Source organism: Chiloscyllium punctatum, chromosome 15, assembly GCF_047496795.1.
Source record: "Chiloscyllium punctatum isolate Juve2018m chromosome 15, sChiPun1.3, whole genome shotgun sequence".
NCBI lineage: Eukaryota > Metazoa > Chordata > Chondrichthyes > Orectolobiformes > Hemiscylliidae > Chiloscyllium > Chiloscyllium punctatum.
This window is the reverse complement of record NC_092753.1, coordinates 71599826-71618924: the sequence shown is the minus strand read 5'-3', so window position 1 is coordinate 71618924 and position 19099 is coordinate 71599826. Positions and strand designations below refer to the sequence as shown.

Sequence of the window (19099 nt, the reverse complement as noted above, 5' to 3'; positions counted from 1 at the left end):
ATCCTTCTTCACTATCCTGTCTACCTGTGACTCCACTTTCAAGGAAGTATGAGCCTGCAATCCAAGGTCTCTTTGTTCAGCAACACTCCCCAAGACCTTGTCATTAAGTGTATAGCCCAGCCCTGATTTCACTTTCCAAAAGGCAGCACCTCACATTTATTAAAGTTAAATTCCATCTGCCACTCCTCGGCCCATTTGATCAAGGTCCTTTATTTGATAAACATTTATCTTCTGATTGTAGGGAAAGGAGAATTGGCAACGAGTGCATTAAACGCCACTCTTTAAAGACAATCTAGCATCAGAATATTTATCTTACCCAGTCCTTCCCATGAAGAATACCTGTTACTATTTGCATATATCCAGCAGCCTGACTGTATTTCCTGACAATATCCAAATTACTAACCAATCCACAGTACAGGTTTACCTGAGGTGATTATAATTAAAAATTAAGTAAAATTTGCTTAAACTTAAATTATCTGTGGATGGCCATGGAGGTATATGAGGATAAAAACAATGACTGCAGATGCTGGAAACCAGATTCTGGATTAGTGGTGCTGGAAGAGCACAGCAGTTCAGGCAGCATCCGAGGACACTGCTCCTCTGATGCTGCCTGAACTGCTGTGCTCTTCCAGCACCAGTAATCCCGAATGGAGGTATATGATCCAACACCATCATCAGAATTCTTGCTGCAAAGGTTTTCATTCCCTATCCAGAGAATATTCCAGCTGAAAATAACATCAAAACAAACCCATAAAACGTTGATTGTGCACCTTGGAATGAGGATTACGTGACAATAAAACGATATCTTATCAACCAAGGAAACTTTATGTAATTGGTTAATTTAACATTCTTTTTTGAAAGGATAAAATTCATACTTAAATTCATTTGACAGATGAGATCATAATGCATTGTCTTTTTCTTATCAATACTTGTTTATATTTGGAATATGGCATTATTATATAAAAGTATGATTTACAAATTAAGAATGGACGACAGGACACAGTATCAGTGATATAATACAACAAACTAGATTGTCACTGCATAACTGCAAAGTAATATTCAATTTGGCCTATGCAAATGTATCTATGACTTCAAACTATAACTTGTGATATGCTTCCAATTTTTGCCGCTATTCTTGAAGTAACATTTGTGTGGAATGACAATTTTAAGAATAATCTGGTCATAAGATGAGTCAGCGATATAACTGGGACTTTGGGACATGAAGCTGCAGCATAAATACAGGTTTATTTTTGGTTGACCTCGAGCACGAGCGAACTCAACATGCGCTACTCGGAAATTAAACTGTCTGGATGTACAATGTTGCAAAATATCTTCTGAAGCCATTTATGTCAGATAAATACAGAAAATGCTTAAAATACTCAGCAGGTGACAGTAACAATGGAAAGAGACGCCCAAATTAGCATTTCATGAAAGGTTGCAACCTGACAATTCCTCCTATCTCCATATAAAATATATTAAAGATATGTTTAAGTGTCATTGGAAGTCTGAAAGTAATAGCTCAGTGGAGACTGCTCACTATCTCTCAACTTCCTGTGGACAGTTCCCCGGGACCGTGTGCGAATATCTCTGATTCTGCTAGAGTCGAAGAGTTGGGAGAGATCTGGCTTACTTGCTTGTCAGACTAAAAGCATGTGTAAGTCTTAAGGCCGTAAGGTGTTCAAGAAGAAGTGTGCTATTCAGCCCATTGAGTTTGCTTCACTGTTCAATGAAATTGTGACTGATCCTCAACTCCACTCTGTTGCCTTGTGGAAATTGGAAGCAGCATGGTATTACCCGAGCTTCAATGGCCTCTCTTGCCCGACAAATCAGTTAAAATAATGGGGAAGTCAGGGCAAGAACTCTGCCACTCCCAATCTTAATGTCACTCCCTCTCCCGGCCCAGAATTTATCAGCAAGGAAATCCAGCTCATAATTTTGTTAAGGTTAAGATTATTCTCTGCATTCATTTTGATGACTGTTTGAACAGCTGATATCTTCTGGATGTTCAGAGACATTACCCCGTGAGAGTGCTTGGGTGAATCTTTGTTCAGATTGTTGTTGACAGTTTAATTGTTATATTTGTTTTTACTCTCTAGCTAACAGAATATTTTGTAGACACAGAAGTGGAGGAAAAAATTGAAGCATGTCCACTCAAGATAAGAAAGCGAAGAAAGGTAATTCAGAGCAGATTGAAAATATGAAGAAAAATGAGTCAAATGGCAACATTTATAAATGGAATGAAGTTCCAAGACACCTACCTCTTATTCAGTGAAATCCCATCTCACTTTGAATCTGAATCTCAGCAGATTTTCCTGCTCCTCGGAAGCTGCCTGACCTGCTTTGCTTTTCCAGCAGCACTCTAATCTAGATTCTGGTTTCCAGCTTCTGCAATCCTTGTTTTTACAAATGTTTCCTAGCAACCATGCTTACCACACTATTTAAGACTCAATTTCATTGGGTATCATTCCATTTTATTTCAAAATTGCTTTGTGATGACACCTTTAAGATATTTACCTGTACAATTCTCCACCTACTGCTCCATCTAATCTTCTATTTTCTCTCTCCGATCCTCAAAACCCATACACTCCTGTCATCCACCTCTTTCTCTCTCAAAACTCACTGAGAATTCATTCCCTGCACATAGCATCCAAACCAAAACCACCCTGAGCCAAATTCCAAATGACTCTCTACAGGACTATTACCATGATGTGTTAATCTTTCCTTTGTACTTTTAAATGTAGTGAACCACACCCTTCTCTCCCATTATCTTTCTTCTGTTTTCCAGCTTTATGAGGTTACTCTAACATGGTTCAAAAACATCTGACTGAGAGCAGCCATGCAATGCTGTCCCCATGCTTATAGTCACCTTTGGCATCATTGTTCTCTCCTCTTTTTTGTCTTTATGCTGCCCATTAAAGTGCTTATCTGCAAGCATGGATGTTTTATTTCCATATCTGTGTGTGTAGTAGCCAGCTCTAATTTTTAATTAATTATGTTGACCTCAAGACAACCTCTCTGCTGTTGGACTGCAGTCATGAACGTATCAAACTGTTTTTGAACTGAACATCACAAAGACTAAATCCTTTATGTTTGGTTCCTACTATAAACCTACTCACTTGCCATTAAATCCAACCTCTTTCCAAAATGGTCTTCCACCCAATTTTGCACATTTCTCACTCCTTGTATCTGACAATGTGACTGTAGCAAAGAGAACTGACTCTAGATTTCCTTAATAATTAAGCAATTAGACAGCTCAAAGATGGATCTACCCAGCCAAGAACTTTAATTACTCTTTTCTAATACTGGCAAAGCAGCTTTGTGGCTGGTAAAATCATCTCTTTGTGAGACCGACAACTTTGTTGGCAAATTAGTGGTTTTATTGTGTGTGTTTAGTTTTAAAAGTTTGCTCTGAACCTGTTAATCTGAACCCACTTTATTTGTGAATATAGAAAATCTCTGACATTGTGCTGAGCTCAGCTCCGAAACCTGCTGCCCCAGCTGATTTGCAGAATATGATTGCTCAATATTTCAAAAATGATCGCTCTGTAATAGAACTCGAGGAACTGAAACTGCCAGGTATGGAACAAATGCTCTCAAATATACAGTAAGGTTTTCAGTTTTTGAAGACTGCAATATTATTTCTCTTTAAACTTTTTCTTGGTCTAGTCAGGTTACATTTGAAATGCTGTCTGAATGCAATACTTTCTCCTGATTTCACTTCTCATTTCAGACAGTGAAAATATGGAACATAATTTGTTAAATGTACATACAATTCAATGATAAAACTCTTTCAGACTAATACAATTTTACGCCAGTTTGTTGTGTTATTTTTCAGATTCTTGTTTTCTTCAAAGCAATGACCTCACTCACACCCTGTCCTCCTATCTGAAACAAGGTAAGGAGCTTACATCCTGCACTGCCATTATGCCTCAAGGTTGGTCATGAAGAACATGACATCTTTATAATTGTAATTCAGACAGAAAAAATATTGACTTTGAATACTGACAGAATGAAGAGAATCTGTCTGGATTGAATAAAATTTTAACTTTAAATTATTCATAGCTTTGTCAGTTGTGAATTACTAAAGGATACAGTAGCCAGTGATTGTTGTAGTGTACTAGCTATAAATGCAGATCTTGCCTTGGTAAGTATGAAATTGAACTCATTAAACCAGATAATTAGGAAGCAGCGCAAAATGGAGTGTTGTAAAAGCCCAATAGATTTACTATGTCGTTCAAGGAAAGAGGCTTGTTGCCCAAATGCTTAGACTTGCATATGACAGTGGATTCATGTTGATCATGCCAAGATTAGCACTAAATACTATCTCAACTATCACAAAAATAAATTTCAAACTATGCCTAAAGAAAGGCTAAGTACTGTGGGGTTCTTGAAATCTGAAGTGAAAGTCGATAATATTGGGAATTCAGCAGGTTGCAGCATCTTTGGAGACAGGCATTGAATTAATATTTCAGATAAGTAATTAATTCTGATTCAAACACCAGGAATGCTGGAAAAGCTGAGCAGGTCTGACACTATCTGAGGAGAAAGAAATAGAGTTAGCGTTTCGAGTCCAGTGTGACTTTTTCAGAGTTCCTCTTGTTCTGAAGAAGAGTCATACCTGACTTGGAGAGTCAATTCTATTTCCTCCCTTTGCAGATGCTGTCGGACCTGCTGAGTTTCTGTATTTCAGTCAGATTTGCAGCTTTCACAGCATTTTCCTTTCTAACAGTTTATCAAGTTAGTGAAGCTTTTCTTCAGTCGTTTGGTTGTGAAAACAGAATCAACTATTTAACAAAAATCCAGTTATTTCACTGCATATGAAAACAAACATTACTGCAATTTGTAATCAAACAAAATGTTTTTATTAAACAAATGGCACAACTTCAAGTTTGAACTATCAAACTAAAGTGGGCGGCACGGTGGCACAGTGCTGCCTCGCAGCGTCAGGGACCCGGGTTCAATTCCCGCCTCAGGCGACCGACTGTGTGGAGTTTGCACGTTCTCCCCATGTCTGTGTGGGTTTCCTCCGGGTGCTCTGGTTTCCTCCCACAGTCCAAAAATGTGCAGTTTAGGTGAATTGGCCATGCTAAATTGCCCGTAGTGTTAGGTGAAGGGGTAAATGTAGGGGAATGGATTTGGATGGGTTGCGCTTCGGCGGATTGGTGTGGACTTGTTGGGCCGAAGGGCCTGTTTCCACACTGTAAGTAATCTAATCTAATCTAAATTCCACTTTGTATTGCACATGGATGTTAGCTGGAATCTATTTAGTGCAGATAATGGAATAACAAAGGGTGCAGTTATATCACATGCTCTGACAATGTACAGTGATATGAAAAATAACAATAAAACATAGACTCCCAGATCTGCTCTAATCCTGGTTTCTCAAAAGTTCACAGCATGAAGTCATGTCCAGCCCAGTACAAAGCCACATTTTAAAATGATCAGAAAGTGACATTTTTGTTACTAGATCTCTTATAAAGTTTTAAAACAGTGTTTTCAGATGAGTTAATATTAGGCCAAAGCAGATTTTTCAGCCTGTGTCCTCTTTATATTGAAACTGAGGGAGCAGAATTCTGCACAAGCATTAAATGATCTGTCATTTCTTCTCTTGATGCCAGTCAAACTGAGGTCATTCTCAACTCAGTAGCTACAGCACAGGCGCAATCTCATCTGACAGAACTGGACTGATTTGCAATTTTTTTTTATTGGTCATGAATCATTCTTTTACAATAGGCTTTGCAGAAAATAGAAAATTAAATTCCTCTTCATGCTATCCAGTCCATGTTTACTGTTGTCAGTTTTGGTTTAAGATAGTGTTTTGTGAAATTTTAAGCCAGAGGGGAAAATTATTGGTTTGTGAAGAATGATGTTCATATAAAATATAGATAAACATTCAATTACCTTTTAGTATAAACTCAGTCATTATTATCTTTTCTTAAATGTAATATTACTCTGACAAACAAATATTTCTTAGGATCTTCTGGTAATGCACGTATTTGTGTATTTCAATGAGATAGTGAAGCTTGGAAATGCAGAGCAGTAAAAGTATGCAGACCAGTTATGTGACTAAAACATATAAATATACATTTGAACGATACAAAGATGACTGAGCATTTTAAAGTGTTAAATGTCTTTGTCATATTTTTGTGACTTTGAATTTAAAAAATTAACAAATTATCCAATCAATATCTTTAAAATGAGAACTGCATTTGAGTGCAATCTATAAAGGAAATGTTATTTACAGCATTTAGTTGTTTTTAGAATGTTCTGACTATTTTTGTTTTGAAGTTTTCCAAAGCTTTGTATTTGAGATGATAGTTATTTTAAATTTAACAAAAGTTTGGCCAATTCACAAGGTTTTCCAAATTGATTAGATTTGATGAATATACAAAGTATCTCCTATTTAAAATGATTGTTGAAATGATTGTCTGTCTACAGTTTGTCCCAAGTGGGTGAAGCTGTGTAAGAATCACACAGAGAAGAAGTCTGCGCTGATGTTGATAATATGCAGCTCTGCTCTCCGAGCTCTTGAAATGATCAGGTAAAGGAAGAACTTTCCTGACCTCTCGATATCCAAAGTACCTCTCAGCCACTTTTCTTTTCCCTGAAGTGCTGTAACATTGTTATTGTAGGCAAATGCAGCAACTGGTTTGAGGATAACGAGGTTCCACAAAGACCAGACCATCTGTTTTGATTGTTTTGAGTGAGAAATAAAACTTGGTTAAGTAACCACGAGAGCAGTTTCCTCTGCTTCAAGTATAGCGTCATGGGATATTCAATGTCCACTGAACAGGGAGCTTTGGCCTCAGTCTAATGTCACACTTAAAGGAGGGCACGTCCCCAGTAATGCAGCAGTTTTCAGCACTGCCCAGGAATGATGAACTAAATTTTGTGTTTAATTTCTGGAATGGAGCTTCAGCCTATGACCTTTTGGCTCAGAGGGAGGTTTGCTACCTCTGAGCAAAACCTTTTCAAAATTATACCTGGAAGCATTTACACATTACTGTAATCACTTATTGTTTTGAAGGGCAATGCCATTGTCATGGTAATACCTTCAGCTTCTTGTGTGCACTTCCAAGCAAAGTTATCCTTGCTAGCTATTACTTTTTTGGGTTTTCTTCCCCCCTGATATTTTCATGGCTTGATGCCAGTTTTCATAAGCAGGCTGGATTTTCTCTGAACTCAAACAGTGATCTTCATTCACTTATGTGAATGATTTAATCTAAATAACTTAATTTTCTATTTAATGCCCACAGCTCATGGGTGGCATTTAAATGATGTCAAAGTTGAATTTCACTTGGCCTTCAAGTTTGTGTGTGGAACTGATCACCCACATTTTGGGCACAACTTGAAATTCCTGGTGCCCAAAACATCATGGTGTCATACTCATCATCTTGCTGCAATAATAGTATCTTGCTTAGAATCAGTCAAAATAATCAGACCAAGCCGTTGGGCCATATAGCCTTTCAGCCAGCTGATGTTCAATCCTGACAGAAGAAGTTCAGATGTCAAGTTCTTTCACAAAGTATTGGTTAGAGCATTGAGTATAGGAATTGGGAGGTCATGTTGCGGCTGTATAGGACGTTGGTTAGGCCACTTTTGGAATATTGTGTGCAATTCTGGTCTTCTTCCTATCAGAATGATGTTGAGAAACTTGAAAGGGTTTAGAAAAGATTTACAAGGATATTGCCAAGGTTGGACGATTTGAGCTAGAGGGAGATGCTAAACAGGCAGGGGCTGTTTTTCCTGGAGCGTCGAAGGCTGAGGGGTAACCTCATAGAGGTTTATAAAATCATGAGGGGCATGGATACGATAAATCGACAAAGTCTTTTCCCTGGAGTGGGGTAGTCCAGAACTATAGGGCATAGGTTTAGGGTGAGAGGGGAAAGATATAAAAGGGGCCTAAGGGACAACTTGTTCACGCAGAGGCTGGTACGTGTATGGAATGAGCTGCCGGAGGAAGTGGTGGAACATTTAAAAGGCATCTGGATGGGTATATGAATAGGAAGGATTTAGAGGGATATGGGCCAAGTGCAGGCAAATGGGACAAGATTAGGTTGGGATATCTGGTCAGCATGGACGAGTTGGACCAAAGGATCTGTTTCCATGCTATACATCTCTATGACTCTACCAACTAAGAAGCTACATTCCAGGACAAGCAAAGTCTTTTTGAAAGTCATGATGCGAATAAACTGGAGAAAAGAAAAAGCAAATTGTGTTTGGATTCATACACTGCAAGCTTTGCAGTTACAATATTATGCAGTTTATCTCCCCATCTACTTTTGCCTGTGAACATTTAACATGCTCACCCAGCATTGTTCTCTCAGCTTCTTAAATGTAGGTTTCAACCCATTTAGAGTAAACAGGGCATGACGATAATGATTGTATCTCATTTGTTTTGGCAGAATGATAACAGCTTTTAAAGGTGACTGTAAGACTCTAAAATTGTTTGCAAAGCATATTAAGGTAAGTGTGCATCTCATTAAAGTTTGCACTAATTTAATTAATATTTAAAAGCGATAGGTCATCATGAAGGATTGAGGGGGAGACGATGGTCTAGTGGTATTATCGCTGGACCGTTAATCCAGAGAGGTAAAAACAATGACTGCAGATGCTAGAAACCAGATTCTGGATTATTGGTGCTGGAAGAGCACAGCAGTTCAGGCAGCATCTGAGGAGCAGTAAAATCGACGTTTCGGGCAAAAGCCCTTCATCAGGAATACAGGCAGAGTGCCTGAAGGGCGGAGAGATAAATGAGAGGAGAGCGGGAGTGGGGAGACAGTAGCAAAGAGTACAATAGGTGAGTGGGGGAGGGGATGAAGGTGATAGGTCAGGGAGGAGGGTGGAGTGGATAGGTGGGAAAGAAGATAGGCAGGTAGGACAAGTCATGAAGACAGTGCTGAGCTAGAAGTTTGGAATTAGGGTGAGGTGGGGGAAGGGGAAATGAGGGAACTGTTGAAGTCCACATTGATGCCCTGGGGTTGAAGTGTTCCAAGGCAGAAGATGAGGCGTTCTTCCTCCAGGCGTCTGGTGGTGAGGGAGCGGCGGTGAAGGAGGCCCAGGACCTCCATGTCCTTGGCAGAGTGGGAGGGGGAGTTGAAATGTTGGGCCACAGGGCGATGTGGTTGATTGGTGCGGGTGTCCCAGAGATGTTCCCTAAAGCGCTCTGCTAGGAGGCGTTCAGTATCCCCAATGTAGGGGAGACCACATCGGGAACAACGGATACAATAAATGATATTGGTGGGTGCGCAGGTAAAACTTTGATGGATGTGGAAGGCTCCTTTAGGGCCTTGGATGGAGGTGAGGGAGGAGGTGTGGGTGCAGGTTTTGGAATTCCTGCGGTGGCAGGGAAAGGTGCCAGGACAGGAGGGTGGGTTGTAGGGGGATGTGGACCTGACCAGGTAGACACGGAGGGAACGGTCTTTGCGGAAAGCAGAAATGGGTGGGGAGGGAAATATATCCCTGGTGGTGGGGTCCGTTTGGAGGTGGCGGAAATGTCAGCGGATGATTTGGTTTATGCGAAGGTTGGTAGGGTGGAAGGTGAGCACCAGGGGCGTTCTGTCCTTGTTACGGTTGGAGGGGTGGGGTCTGAGGGCGGAGGTGCGGGATGTGGACGAGATGCGTTGGAGGGCATCTTTAACCACATACAAAGGGAAATTGCGGTCTCTAAAGAAGGAGGCCATCTGGCGTGTTCTGTGGTGGAACTGGTCCTCCTGGGGGCTGATACGATGGAGGCAGAGGAATTGGGAATAGGGAATGGCATTTTTGCAGGAGGTAGGATGGGAAGAGGTGTAATCCAGGTAGCTATGAGAGTCAGTGAGTTTGTAAAAAATGTCGGTGTCAAGTCGGTCGTCATTAATGGAGATAGAGAGGTCCAGGAAGGGGAGGGAGGTGCCAGAGATGGTCCAGGTAAATTTAAGGTCAGGGTGGAATGTGTTGGTGAAGTTGATGAATTGCTCAACCTCCTCACGGGAGCATGAGGTGGCGCCAGTGCAGTCATCAATGTAGCGGAGGAAGAGGTGGGGAGTGGTGCCAGTGTAATTACGGAAGATGGACTGTTCTACGTAGCCAACAAAGAGACAGGCATAGCTGGGGCCCATATGTGTGCCCATGGCTACCCTTTTGGTCTGGAGGAAGTGGGAGGATTCGAAGGAGAAATTGTGAAGGGTGAGGACCAGTTCGGCCAAATGAATGAGAGTGTTGGTGGAAGGGTACTTTTTGGGACGTCGGGAGAAGAAGAAACGGAGGGCTTGGAGGCCCTGGTCATGGCGGATGGAGGTGTAGAGGGATTGGATATCCATGGTGAAAATGAGGCGTTGGGGGCCGGGGAAATGGAAGTCTTGGAGGAGGTGGAGGGCGTGGGTGGTGTCTCGAATGTATGTGGTGAGTTCTTGGACTAGGGGGATAGGACAGTATTGAGGTAGGTAGAGATGAGTTCAGTGGGGCAGGAGCATGTTGAGACAATGGGTCGGCCAGGGTGGTCAGGCTTGTGGATCTTGGGAATGAGGTAGAACCGAGCAGTGCAGGGTTCCTGGACTACGAGGTTGGAAGCTGTGGGTGGGCAATCTCCTGAGGTGATGAGGTTCTGTATGTTCTGGGAGATGATGATTTGGTGATGGGGGGTGGGGTTAGGGTTGAGGGGGCGGTAGGAAGAGGTGTCCTCGAGTTGGCGTCTGGCTTCAGCGGTGTAGAGGTCAGTGCATCAGACTACCACTGCGCCTGCTTTATCTGCTGGCTTGATGGTGAGGTCGGGATTGGATCAAAGGGATTGGAGGACTGCGCATTGTGAGGGTGAGAGGTTGGAGTGGAGGAGGGGGGTAGACAGGTTGAGGTGGTTAATGTCCCGGCGGCAGTTGGAAATGAAGAAGTCGAGGGCGGGTAATAGGCCAGCGCGGGGTGTCCAGGTGGATGGAGTGTATTGGAAGTGGGCGAAGGGGTCCTCGGAAGGTGGGCAGGAGTCCTGATTGTGAAAGTAAGCCCAGAGGCGGAGGCAGCAGAAGAAGTGTTCGACATCAGAGCATGTATTAAACTCATTGATGCGTGGACGGAGGGGGATGATGGTGAGTCCTTTGCTGAGGACTGATCGTTCATCCTCAGTGAGGGGGAGATCTGGAAGGATGGTGAAAACTCGGCAGGACTGGGAGCTGGGATCTGGTGTGGGTGTGGAGCTGGGATTGGGGGCGGAGGCAGTAACTGGAGTGGGTGTGGTGGTGGAGAGAATGGGGGCGGAGTTATGAGCAGGGATAGTGTTCCCCTCCGGGTTCTGGGGATGGGCATGGTGACAGTAGGATCGGTGGGGGCATATCAGCAGAATGCAGGTGAGTGGCGTTGGTGGGTGCGGAAGTGTTGGCAAACACAGCAGTGGGGGGTCGAAAGTCACTGAGCGTGTGACATCAGTGATAATGTGAGGGGCAGAAGTGATGTCACATGTGGTGCCTGAGGAATTGTGAGGGGCAGAAGTGGCTGTGGAAATGGCCGTGATGAGGGCGGAAGTGACGTCATCAATCAGTGTGGGGATGGTGGCTGCACCAGCCGCATGGCTGATGGCGTCCGAGCAGTTCCAGAGGCCGGGGGAATCTACTGGAATGTTTGAGGAGCGCTGAGTATGGAGGTGGGTGGATAAAAGTTTGTTGTACTTATAGTTTCTGATGTTTGAGATGGAGTTGAAATACTGTTCTTGAGTATGAATTCTCCTGAGGATATAGTACAGAAGGGGTTCTTTGCAGTTCTGAGAGAATGTGGCCCTCAGCTGAGGCAGGGCTGACTGTAGAGAGGTTAGGTGCCGGCGCATTGCTGCAAGTGTGGAGCGGAGGATCTTGAAGGAGAACTGTTGCATAGTAGCATAGACATTGAATCTGTAGTCTGTACTGTTTGTCCTGTTCGGGCCCGAACTCTGCTGGTTTAAAGGTGGTCCGGAGTCCGTGTGGGATGAGTTGGTTACGGAGGCAGGCACTGAGGAAGCAAATGTGGCTGTAGTAGCAAGTCTGTTTCAGGACATGGTTGAAGAGCTTCAGGGCAAAGGAAATGACATGGGAGTTGCAGTGGGAGAGGGACTCCCTGAGATTCTTGTAGAGAGAGGAGGAAAACTTCTTCAAGGCAGGCATCCTTGCAAGAGGATTCGCAGTAGGGTTAAAATCAACAAGGTAAAAACAATGACTGCAGATGCTAGAAACCAGATTCTGGATTAGTGGTGCTGGAAAATCACAGCAGTTCAGGCAGCATCCGAGGAGCAGTAAAATCGACGTTTTGGACAAAAGCCCTTCATCAGGAATGCAGGCAGAGTGCCTGAAGGGTGGAGAGATAAAAGAGAGGAGGGCGGGGGTGGTGAGAAAGTAGCAAAGAGTACAATAGGTGAGTGGGGGAGGGGATGAAGGTGATAGGTCAGGGAGGAGGGTGGAGTGGATAGGTGGAAAAGAAGATAGGCAGGTAGGACAGTGCTGAGCTGGAAGTTTGGAACTAGGGTGAGGTGGGGGAAGGGGAAATGAGGAAACTGTTGATGTCCACATTGATGCCCTGGGGTTGAAGTGTTCCAAGGCAGAAGATGAGGCGTTCTTCCTCGAGGTATCAGGTGGTGAGGGAGCGGCGGTGAAAGAGGCCCAGGATCTCCATGTCCTCGACAGAGTGGGAGGGGGAGTTGAAATGTTGGGCCACAGGGCGATGTGGTTGATTGGTGCGGGTGTCCCAGAGATGTTCCCTAAAGCACTCTGCAAGCATTTCCTTACTTTTGAACAAAATCAGTAAAATCTTAGTAGCATAGACATTTGCATGACTCCATTAAAACATAGCTCTCATTTAAATGAACACGATTTGTTTTGCCAGTTCCAATCAGCTAACAATAAATAAGGTGACTGTGAAAAACATGATACTTTTAGTCCTCATTTGATTCAGTTCTCTGCTCCATTTGAGACGTTAACATTGGATTGTTCAAATATCTTCAAAATAAATATTGCCGGTGCTCCAGGTATAACATTAAATCTATCAGCACTCGGAGAATTTGCAAAATATTCACCTTAAATAAATTCTTTTTCAAAGTAGCAGCTGATAACTAATTTGATGAGGAAGAAAAAGTTGGAAACTTTACCTGACATTGTGGGAGACCAGTAGCTCCTTGTTAGGATTTATAAGGATATCTGTGGTGTTCAATTTCTGGGCAAATGCCCATGGTACCTGCCTTAAAGGGAATTGTATCCAATAAACAGGGGCATGTGGACAATATGGTGGCTCAGTGATTAGCACTGCTGCCTCCCAGCTCTAGGATCTCAGGTTCGATCACAACCTTGTGGAGTTTACACATTCTCCCTGTGTCTGTGTGGGTCCCGTCTCAGTGCAGTGGTTTCCTCCCACAATCCAGAGATGTGCAGGTTCGGTGAATTGGCAATGCTAAATTGCCCATAGTGTTCAGGGATGTGCAATTTAGATGCATTAGTCAGGGATAGTAGGGTAGGGGAATGGGTCTGGGTGCACTACTGTTCGGAGGGTTGATGTGAACTTGTTGGGCCGAAGGGCCTGTAAGGATTCTATGATACCCGGTTTCAGGAAATTGCTCCTTAGCTGTGCAGAGTTCATGCTGTGTATGAACTGAATAAACATAAAATAAGGATAAACAAGTGGAGGACATTCCTTATTTGAATACATATCATAGAAACACTTCTGGAGACTGGGTGTTGGGCGAGAAGCTTCACATTTATGGTATTTCATGTTGCAAATAAATATAAACTGTGCAAAGATTGACTGTGGTCTTCTTCACACAATGGCTGCCAGAAGTTCAACAATATATGTGCAATCGATTCAGTTTTTCCAGATTTATTACCACCTGACAAGGTAGTACTCAAAAGTTAACTTTGTTTTATTACAATTGTTTTTGTGAAGCCGGGCGGAACAGGAATTCTTCTCCTGACCCTATAATAATAGTGTAGGCTACTCCCCTCCCCTCCCCTCTCCTTTGTCTTGATAACCACCCATTAATGTGGCTTGTCAGTTCTTGATCACTCAACGGTGAAATAAGAAGATATTTTCAATTATATGTCTGCCTGAGTTGTTATAGTTTGTATTTTTTTCTGTTCAGTTATTTTTTCTTACATGAACTCATTCTGTTCCATTTCTCATCCAGGTAGAGAACCAGATAAAATGGCTTGCCAAGGGGGTGATACACCTTGGTGTAGGAACACCAGGACGGATTAGAAGTCTCATCGAGCAAGGTAGAAAATCCCAAGCTGTTTGAGTGCGTTTGTTTATATGCCTTCAGGTTATTCAGAGGGTTAATCAATTATTACTTTGCGTACATTTAGCATGGAGTGGGAGGGGCAGTTGAAGTGTTCCCACTCTGCCAAGGACATGCAGGACCTGGGCCTCCTCCACCGCCAGATGCTAGCCACCCGACACCTGGAGGAAAAACGTCTCATCTTCCACCTTGGGACCCTCCAAACACACAGCATCAATGTGAATGTCATCAGTTTCCTCATCTCCCCTCCCCTCACCTTATCCCAGATCCAACCCTCCAACTCGGCTCCATCCTCTTGAACTGTCCTATCTGCCCATCTTCCTTCACACCTATCCGTTTCACCCTCCACTCTGACCTATCACTATCTCCCACACACCTTCATCTACCTATCGCATTCCTACCTACCTTCCCCCCGCCTCATCCCCTTCCATTTATCTCTCAGCCCCCTTGGAGCTTATGCTTGAAACATTGTCTCTCCTGCTCCTTGGATGCTCCCTTACCTGCTGTCTGTTTCCAGCACCACACCTTTTGACTCTGATCTCCAGAATCTGCAGTCTTCACTTTCTCCTAAGTTAGATGTAAGACATAGTTAAGAGGATAAACATTACAGTCAGATAACCAAATTACAGATAAACATTACATTGCAGTAGCTCAGCACAGTGGTTTCCACATGTGGTCTGACCAGCCTCATAAGCCACTGACCACCTGCACCAGTCCACAGTCAGTCCAGTCCAACAGCTGTCCCTGCTCCACTCCGGCTCTCAGTGTTAGGTTTCTTGAATGTAGAATAGGCCACAGAGTACCAAGAGTCGGTACCTCCTCCAATCTTGGTGCATTGTATTCACAGCACCCAATGTGGCCTACTCTATATTGGAGAAACCAAATGCAGACTGGGTGACCGCTTTGCAGAACACCTCCGGTCTGTGCCCAAGCAGGAACCTTGTCCTTCCTGCAGCCAGTCATTTTAACACAGCATCCTGCACGCATGCTGCGTCTATCCATGGCATGCTGCAGTGTTCCAGTGAAACACAGCACAAACTGGAGGAACAACATCTCATCTTCAGATTAGGCACTTTTCAGTCTTCTGGATGAAATGTTGAGTTCAACACATTTAAATTACGAACCATTTCTTTTCTTTCTTTTACCTTGTTATCATGTCCTCCCCTCCCCCATTCCACTTACTGTCCTTCCAGTCTGGCAGGAGACACACCATTGTTCTGTCATTCTCACATTCTGATCACTTAATGTAAACTATGAATATCTATTCTCCACCAGCACCCTACACCCCTACCACCCACCCTCACCCCTGCAACCTGTACTGTAACTGCTGTCCCTCCACACGTCACCAGCTCTGATGAAGAGTCATTTCAACTCGAAACATTAACTTCCACTTTTTCCATGGATGCTGCCTGACCAGCTGCGATCTCCAGCATTTGTCATTTTAATATACCAGGTCAATTTTAGGGTGAGTGGTGCCATTGGAACTGGGGTGTTTGGAACTGGAGAGTAACTCCGTCAAAGTTTACAGAGTTAAATTTCATGTCTTCCATATTTTTTCCTTCAGGTTTGCATTGTAGTGTCTCTTACTCAGGTGAAGAAATATTGACACAACCACAGTTTAATCTATACTCCTTGTAGCTATTTTTGCACATCTTAAATTTAAAATTAAAGCTTATCCTTGGGTGTTGTGCCAGACAGAATTGAAGTATATACTGGCTGAAAGGCAAAATTAAGTCATGTCTATATTTCAGTCTGTCAAAACTGTCTGGTCTATCACTATATAATTATACCTTAAATTATATGTTTTATTTTTCATTTTGAATTCAGCATAAACAGTGTTGTTGTCATTATACTCACAACCTACGATAGAATTTATTTTAAAAGGGAAACAGATGTATGTAAAATTCTCCAAACTCCAAATTTGCTGTGCTGGTTCTCTTACTTCTCATTCATTCCTTGTAACAAGTCTGTTGATTAGAACAAGTCTGGAAGCAGATATTTTGCAGGTTTTTGCAGAGCTAGGCTAACATTGTATGTCTTTAAAAGTTATGGGCTGGAGCCATTTCTGAGATTCTCACTGCTGTTCCTATTCCCATTTTCGTCTTTGGCAACTTGTGCTAGCACATGATGGGTGTGAGGAGAGTGAGTTTATGCCCTGCAGATCCCATCCAGCCTGATCATCTTGTGAAACATAGTCTCAATTCAGGAACCTGCTGACAGATACATTTACCCATGTCCCTTCCTATCCCCATGTCCCCTCATATCCCCATGCCCCTCCCATTACTCCCATGCAACCTCTCCACACCCTGCATCTTCATGGACTTTCATTAAGTACGCAGTGTGAAGACAACCAATAAGCCATATAAAATCGTGGCAGTTGCTTCAAAGTGTTCATAAAAAGAATACCCTCCTTTGGGAAAAAAGAACTGCTGCTCTTAGAACCTTATCAGAGAATCATTATAATGTAGAGGAAGGCTGTTTGGCTCGTTGTGTCTGCACTGGCTGTCTAAATGGACATTATGACATGGTGCCATTCTCTTGCATTTCCAGCATCTGTAATAGTTTGCTTTTATTCAACAGTTTCTCTCTATCTACTCTGTCCAGGCCCATCTTGAATTTGAACATTTCTTCCAAACCTCCTCTCATCCTTCTTTACAAGGGAAACAGTCCCAACGTCGCCAGTTTATCTTCATAATTGAAGTTTCTCATTGCTGGGACCACTCTCCTGGTTCTGTACTGCACTCTGTTCAATGCGTTCATGTCTTTCCTAACAATGCACAGTGCTCCAGCTTAGGTCTGACCAGTGTCTTATATGAACAGCATAACCTTCTTGCTCCTGTACCATATGCCCCATTACCAAGGGTAGGATCCTGCTGCTTTCTTAGCTGCTGTTAATAATTACTTGTTCTACCACTTTGAGTGACTATAAGGTATATGTGTCTTATTTAGTAACTGACCCCTCCCCCCCACGCACACACACGCACCTTGGGTGAACAAAGTTAAAAATCACACAACACCAGGTTATAGTCCAACAGGTTTAATTGGAAGCACACTAGCTTTCGGAGCGACGCTCCTTCATCAGGTGATTGTGGAGGGCTCGATCATAACACAGAATTTATAGCAAAAATTTGCAGTGTGATGTAACTGAAATTATACATTGAAAAATTGATTGTCTGTTAAGCCTTTCATCTGTTAGAATACAGTGATAGTTTCTTTTCTTTCATGTGTAAATCACAAAACCTTTTTTTTAAAGTTGCATTCTCGGGTTAGCTGTTAACAATGGTGATAGCTAGACAATATGTTGAAGGTGTTGGCCCCCTGTGTTCTCTGTCTATGACCTGATGTTTAGATTGATTCTAATCTAAAAAGTGAGAGAACAGAGTTTTACATAAATTCATGCAGTTTTTGACCTCAGAATTCTACATGAATGTATGCAGTTTTTGAGCAAAGTGCAATGTAACCTGTTGGACTATAACCTGGTGTTGTGTGATTTTTAACTTTGTACACCCCAGTCCAACACCGGCATCTCCAAATCATGACCTTGGGTGAAATATCAGTTTTTCAAAATAAAATCCAGGTAGCTTAATCGTAACCATGTAACCACTGATGGTTGTTGTAAAAACCCATCTGGTTTACTTATGTCCTTTAGGGAAGGAACTCTGCCATATTTACCTGGTTTGGCCGAAACGTGACTTCAGACTCTCAGTAATGTGGTTGAATCGAATGCTCTCTGGGGAATTAGGAGTGGTCAATAAATGCTGTTTTAGCTACAATTCCATGAATGAATAAATTATATATATATATGTAGCAGATCTCTGTTCCTGCTCACCCTTTGAAGTACTGCCCTCTATTTTATACCATATCTTCAAGTCCTTTCTCCCAAAATATATCACTTCACACTTGTCCACATTGAGCTTTATCTGCCACTCATCTGCCCACTCCACCAACTTGTCAGTGTCCTTTTGTCACTTTAGCCCACTGACCTCCTCACAGTTTTCAATGCTTTCAAATTTTGCACCATTAGCAGATATGGAAATTGTCCCCTGTATGCCCAAATCTGGATTATTAATATAATTCAGGAAAAGTAAGGAGCCTAAAGCCAACTCCAGAAGATCGCCACTGCTGACCTTCCTTCAGCCAAACATACATCTGTTAACCATTAATCCTTGTTTGTACCCATCAGCCAATTATGTATCCATGTTGTTATCATCTTGTTTCTTTCATGAGCTGTAACTTTTATCATAAGTCTGTTGTCTGCTCTATGTCAAAAGACTCTTTGCAATCCATGTGTATTTATTGGACAGAGCCATCCATATCAATAATAGAATATTTAATCCACTTCATACTTTTTAAGATATCCAAGTATGCATTCACACATTGAAAAAGTGCATCAAAGAAACAATAAACTCATTATGATGTGGCTCAATAAATTTGACATTTTTCTTCCTAACCAGACACTTTCCTTCATGTTTTATAAACAGCTCCTCTCCTGAGCTGGTCAGTTGTGGCTGTTGGAGCTCAGCCAAGTATTCACAATTAGGTCACCTGGCAACAGTATCAACATACCTGGGCTAGCATTCTGGACACTTAAGGTGGGCCTTCTAATGAGACTGCCTTTGCTATTGTCTACCTCTGTGGCCAACTCTGCATGAGACAAGCCTGACCCTGCCTCAATGGATTGAAAATATGGTGATAAAATGGATTTAGATTCTACCTTCCCACCACCTCCTTCAAAATCTTGCCCCTTAAGTACTTCACTCCTCCTGTCATTACATTACAATGTTCCACTTCAGTCACTTTATAAATAGAAATAGTGAGTTCCAGACCAGCTGTTCCCAGTTATGATGTAAGAGAGATGAAATTTATACAAAGGACAAT

The 19099-nt window shown here is 42.6% G+C and overlaps 1 protein-coding gene across 6 annotated transcripts in view; it reads left to right on the top strand.

Moving 5' to 3' along the window:
• cmss1 (cms1 ribosomal small subunit homolog) overlaps nucleotides 1–19099 on the top strand; it is a 367856-nt gene that overhangs the window by 343394 nt on the left and 5363 nt on the right. For all 6 annotated transcript variants that reach the window (XM_072585432.1, XM_072585433.1, XM_072585434.1 and 3 more), the window contains 6 exons: nucleotides 2097–2174; nucleotides 3450–3576; nucleotides 3836–3895; nucleotides 6439–6541; nucleotides 8406–8466; nucleotides 14111–14198. In XM_072585432.1, the coding sequence (XP_072441533.1) occupies nucleotides 2097–2174; nucleotides 3450–3576; nucleotides 3836–3895; nucleotides 6439–6541; nucleotides 8406–8466; nucleotides 14111–14198 (517 nt within the window). The remainder of the gene's footprint in view (nucleotides 1–2096; nucleotides 2175–3449; nucleotides 3577–3835; nucleotides 3896–6438; nucleotides 6542–8405; nucleotides 8467–14110; nucleotides 14199–19099) is intronic.